This window comes from Palaemon carinicauda, chromosome 15 (genome assembly GCF_036898095.1).
Source record: "Palaemon carinicauda isolate YSFRI2023 chromosome 15, ASM3689809v2, whole genome shotgun sequence".
In the NCBI taxonomy this organism is placed as follows: Eukaryota; Metazoa; Arthropoda; class Malacostraca; order Decapoda; family Palaemonidae; genus Palaemon; species Palaemon carinicauda.
Genome location: NC_090739.1, coordinates 121,122,369 through 121,128,189, shown reverse-complemented (window position 1 = coordinate 121,128,189; position 5,821 = coordinate 121,122,369). Strand labels below are relative to the sequence as shown.

Sequence of the window (5,821 nt, the reverse complement as noted above, 5' to 3'; positions counted from 1 at the left end):
AGGTTTTAAATAAAGCTATTTATCTTATGGAAAAAAATATACTCTTCCATTACCGGATTAGATAATATAATTCACTATTGAACATGACCGTTCAAATTTAGACATGAAAAATTAAATTTAATTATGTCTCATCATATTTTTTTTTATTTCAAAAGAATTCGTTTAATTCAGTCTAATTGAATTCAATGTGAATTCCTTCATTGTTGTCATCCTTTAATCGCTGGCCAATACGCGTTGTTTTAATAGTCGTTTTGATAACAACAATAAAGTATGTTTTTTTCTTTAATTCATATTTTTTCTAGGAAGAAATATTATGACCACTGTATATATACACATATATAGGTATACATATATTTTATGTTTTGTTTATAAAATATACTTTTTCATTTATTCATTTATGGATCAGGATTGGATTTAACTGTTTAATTGAAAATGCAATGTTTCATTCATTGAATGATATAAAACTTATTTTTTACAGAGATATATGACAAAATTACCTCAACATTCGATCAAAATAATCTGGCAAAAGTAAGTTGAGTACACACACATTCACGCACACACACACACACACACACACACACACACACATATATATATATATATATATATATATATATATATATATATATATATATATATATGTATATATATATATATATATATATATATATATTATATATATATATATATGTATATATATATGTATATATATATATATATATATATATATATATATATATATATATATATATATATATATATATATATATGTATATATATGTGTATATATATACTGTATATATTCATATATATATATATATATATATATATATATATATATATATATATATATATATATATATATATATATATATATATATATATATATATATATATATACAGTATATGTAAGTAGGGAAAATGGCTAGTTTTGGATCCATATAGCGATAAGGAAATCGATCCACAAGGGTGTCCCCCCTAAACCTAACTCCAGCCCCTCCCTTAACCTCACTGGCTATCTCTAACCTAACTCCAACCCCCTTCTCTTAACCTCATTGACTACCCTTACTGTATCTCTCTCTCTCTCTCTCTCTCTCTCTCTCTCTCTCTCTCTCTCTCTCTCTCTCTCTCTCTCTCTCTCTCTAACCTAACCTAACCTAACCTAACCTAACCCAACCTAACCTAACCTAACCTAACCATTCAATCTTAAACCTAACCTAACCTAACCTAACCTAACCTAAACATTCAATCTTAAACCTAACCTAACCTAACCCATCAAGTGAGTGAAAAAATGGTTCGATCCCCTGGCTGGCCAGAAGCTATTGTCTCTGGGTGGTTCCACCTTGGGTCTCGGATCCTGAGATATGAGAGTGAATCCAGACATCAAGATAATATATGTGTGTGTATATGTATATGCATTGGTTAAACTTCACCCTATTAATTAAGATTAAATGGCTAAACATCACCCCTTTTTTAAGATGATATGGCTAAACTTCACCCTTTTAATGAATATTATAAAAGGCCAGACACGGTATTAACATTTTGTTTACAATGTTGATATCTCATTTATAACTTAAAGACTGAATACGAAATTCTAATGATGGATGTAAGATTTCAACTCCCCTTTTCACTTATCAATATTGCATAAGGGAGGTATCATTCAATCTTGAATAGTTATTATGGGAATTATTAAAGTTATCGTTATATTTTGAAATTATTGTTTATTACAATACTCATTATTATTATTATTGATTAAATCGGGGGAATTCAAGATTTTTATAGCTGGTGGCATTATATTATTTTGTATTACCTGGAATATATATTTCAGGTTGAAACTTCTTGTTAACAATAAACAACTGTTACGACTAATGTCTATCCTTGAACAACCCAGTACAATAATAATAATAATAATAATAATAATAATAATAATAATAATAATAATAATAATAATAATAATAATAATAATAATAACACGAATCCATCATTCAAACTTAAATAATTATTATGGAAATGATTAAAATTATCGTTATGTTTTGAAATTATTGTTAATAAAATTATTACAATATTACAATAACACCTGAATAAACAGATGTAGGTATATTTTGTCCTGCTGACAATGTGTTATCTTTCTCGTGATGATGATAAGCCACGATACTTGATACGATAACACCTGAATAAACAGATCTACGAATGTCTCCTCGTGACGATGAACCACAAGGGTGTCCCCCCCAAACCTAACTCCAGCCCCTCCCTTAACCTCACTGGCTATCTCTAACCTAACTCCACCCCCCTTCTCTTAACCTCATTGACTACCCTTACTGTATCTCTCTCTCTCTCTCTCTATCTCTCTCTCTCTCTCTCTCTCTCTCTCTCTCTCTCTCTCTCTCTCTCTCTCTCTCTCTCTCTCTCTCTAACCTAACCTAACCTAACCCAACCTAACCTAACCTAACCTAACCATTCAATCTTAAACCTAACCTAGTCTAACCTAACCTAAACATTCAATCTTAAACCTAACCTAACCTAACCTAACCTAACCCATCAAGTGAGTGAAAAAATGGTTCGATCCCCTGGCTGGCCAGAAGCTATTGTCTCTGGGTGGTTCCACCTTGGGTCTCGGATCCTGAGATATGAGAGTGAATCCAGACATCAAGATAATATATGTGTGTGTATATGTATATGCATTGGTTAAACTTCACCCTATTAATTAAGATTAAATGGCTAAACATCACCCCTTTTTTAAGATGATATGGCTAAACTTCACCCTTTTAATGAATATTATAAAAGGCCAGACACGGTATTAACATTTTGTTTACAATGTTGATATCTCATTTATAACTTAAAGACTGAATACGAAATTCCAATGATGGATGTAAGATTTCAACTCCCCTTTTCACTTATCAATATTGCATAAGGGAGGTATCATTCAATCTTGAATAGTTATTATGGGAATTATTAAAGTTATCGTTATATTTTGAAATTATTGTTTATTACAATACTCATTATTATTATTATTGATTAAATCGGGGGAATTCAAGATTTTTATAGCTGGTGGCATTATATTATTTTGTATTACCTGGAATATATATTTCAGGTTGAAACTTCTTGTTAACAATAAACAACTGTTACGACTAATGTCTATCCTTGAACAACCCAGTACAACAACAATAATAATAATAATAATAATAATAATAATAATAATAATAATAATAATAATAATAATAATAATAATAATAATAATCCATCATTCAAACTTAAATAATTATTATGGAAATGATTAAAATTATCGTTATGTTTTGAAATTATTGTTAATAAAATTATTACAATATTACAATAACACCTGAATAAACAGATGTAGGTATATTTTGTCCTGCTGACAATGTGTTATCTTTCTCGTGATGATGATAAGCCACGATACTTGAGATAACTGCATAGACACTTCATGAAAGTGAGCAGGTTTCTAATAAGGGCAATGTGAACATCATTTATTAGTAGGAGAGGAACAAAATGAGTGACTGATGGGTTCCGTCCTGTCCTAGCTAAATGAACGGTGTAATGTTTTTTATTAATTACTTTATTGGATTTCTCTATTTTCTTCAAGGCATAGATGTAGATGTTAATGTCATTATCTTTCTCAAGAGTCTTTAAGCTTTCCCAGGATATACCTGCTGTTGGGTTAAAGTTAATATTAATATCACCCCCTATTTTATTCCTAACATCTCTATGCAAAGGCCCTAGCTGGATTTCGGGCTTGGCTGTAATAATAAAAAGTGCAATTAGGGAAGTGATAAGGCAATTATAACCGCTATTAATATTGATTATATTCTTGGCTCCTCCAACACCTGCAGGATATGGGGTAAAGTGACCAATATTACCCAATTCTCTACGACTGACAAATAGCTCCATAACTGCTATTTTCCTTATATTCCATCCGGATCCTTCAACTGCATTCATTCTTTCCTCTAGCATGACAGGTAGATTTTCCAAAGTGTGATTAATGAACTCATCCTCCTCCCCCAGGGTGACTATGAAAGGTGTTGTTCGCAGGTAAAAGAAGTTAGAAATATGAGTCCCGTTGTCAGTCATTTTACTTATCTCTATTTTCAAGGTGAGGGAAATATTTCCCGAGAATCTGTCAAACTTATTTAAGGCCGTCTTGATCGTCTCTATAATTAATTGTCTATGACTCGAAACACAGTTAATAATGCATCTATAACTCACCGCATTTAGGGGTATGTCGAAGATTCGGAAGACGTTGTTCTGGAACTTTGGACGTCCGGCAGAGTCTTCACCATTCTGATGTTGCGAGGAAGTAGGAGGCTGTCGCCTACCACCACCAACATGGTAGGGGACAGTAGAAGAAGAGGTGGAGGCAACATCACTATTAGGAGACGGGGAAGAGGGGAAAGGCTCACCGGATTCAAGATCCTCCAGAAGAGCTTCAGTGCTTGACTTTACTTCTGCCCAGTCATCTCGTGTTGGCATCATTTCGTAGTCAGGCCATCGAAGTAAAATATTGCAGTCCTCATTCATCTCCCTTAGTTCCTGTGACGAAGGGCTATGAGGGTGGTTGACATCTCTATCCACATTAATGTCACTGCCTTCACTCATAATTCCTGGGAAAGGTAAAAGGCACGTTTTGAAAATAAATAATTGTCATATATATATATAATATATATATATACTTTTCCAGCTTGAAAGAGGTTAAAAATTGTGTAGATACTTACGTCTTATAAGAGAAGTTGGGAGGAGGTGAACGTCGTCCGTGTGGAGGATTCCTTCTAGGTTCCGATGAGGATCAGATTTTTGCTGGAAGCACTGAATTAGATGCAACTGCTTCACGCGAGAGTCGCCGAGGTTTTGATAGAATTTCGTATGCGAAACCTTATGTTGCTGACGAGAAAGATAACATTCATCGTCACGAGGAGACATTCGTAGATCTGTTTATTCAGGTGTTATCGTATCAAGTATCGTGGCTTATCATCATCACGAGAAAGATAACACATTGTCAGCAGGACAAAATATACCTACATCTGTTTATTCAGGTGTTATTGTAATATTGTAATAATTTTATTAACAATAATCTCAAAACATAACGATAATTTTAATCATTTCCATAATAATTATTTAAGTTTGAATGATGGATTCGTGTTATTATTATTATTATTATTATTATTATTATTATTATTATTATTATTATTATTATTATTATTATTATTATTATTATTATTATTATTATTATTATTGTACTGGTTGTTCAAGGATAGACATTAGTCGTAACAGTTGTTTATTGTTAACAAGAAGTTTCAACCTGAAATATATATTCCAGGTAATACAAAATAATATAATGCCACCAGCTATAAAAATCTTGAATTCCCCCGATTTAATCAATAATAATAATAATGAGTATTGTAATAAACAATAATTTCAAAATATAACGATAACTTTAATAATTTCCATAATAACTATTCAAGATTGAATGATACCTCCCTTATGCAATATTGATAAGTGAAAAGGGGAGTTGAAATCTTACATCCATCATTAGAATTTCGTATTCAGTCTTTAAGTTATAAATGAGATATCAACATTGTAAACAAAATGTTAATACCGTGTCTGGCCTTTTATAATATTCATTAAAAGGGTGAAGTTTAGCCATATCATCTTAAAAAAGGGGTGATGTTTAGCCATTTAATCTTAATTAATAGGGTAAAGTTTAACCAATGCATATACATATACACACACATATATTATCTTGATGTCTGGATTCACTCTCATATCTCAGGATCTGAGACCCAAGGTGGAACCACCCAGAGACAATAGCTTC

The 5,821-nt window shown here is 31.5% G+C and overlaps 1 protein-coding gene across 1 annotated transcript; it reads right to left on the bottom strand.

Moving 5' to 3' along the window:
• Window positions 1–3,381: 3,381 nt before the first annotated feature.
• LOC137654156 (uncharacterized) lies at window positions 3,382–4,929 on the bottom strand. Its single transcript, XM_068387795.1, has 2 exons — window positions 4,725–4,929; window positions 3,382–4,613 (listed from the first exon to the last, which is right to left on the bottom strand). The coding sequence occupies exons 1-2, from the start codon at window positions 4,927–4,929 to the stop codon at window positions 3,382–3,384; spliced, it is 1,437 nt and encodes a 478-aa protein (XP_068243896.1).
• Between the last annotated feature and the right edge of the window lie 892 nt (window positions 4,930–5,821).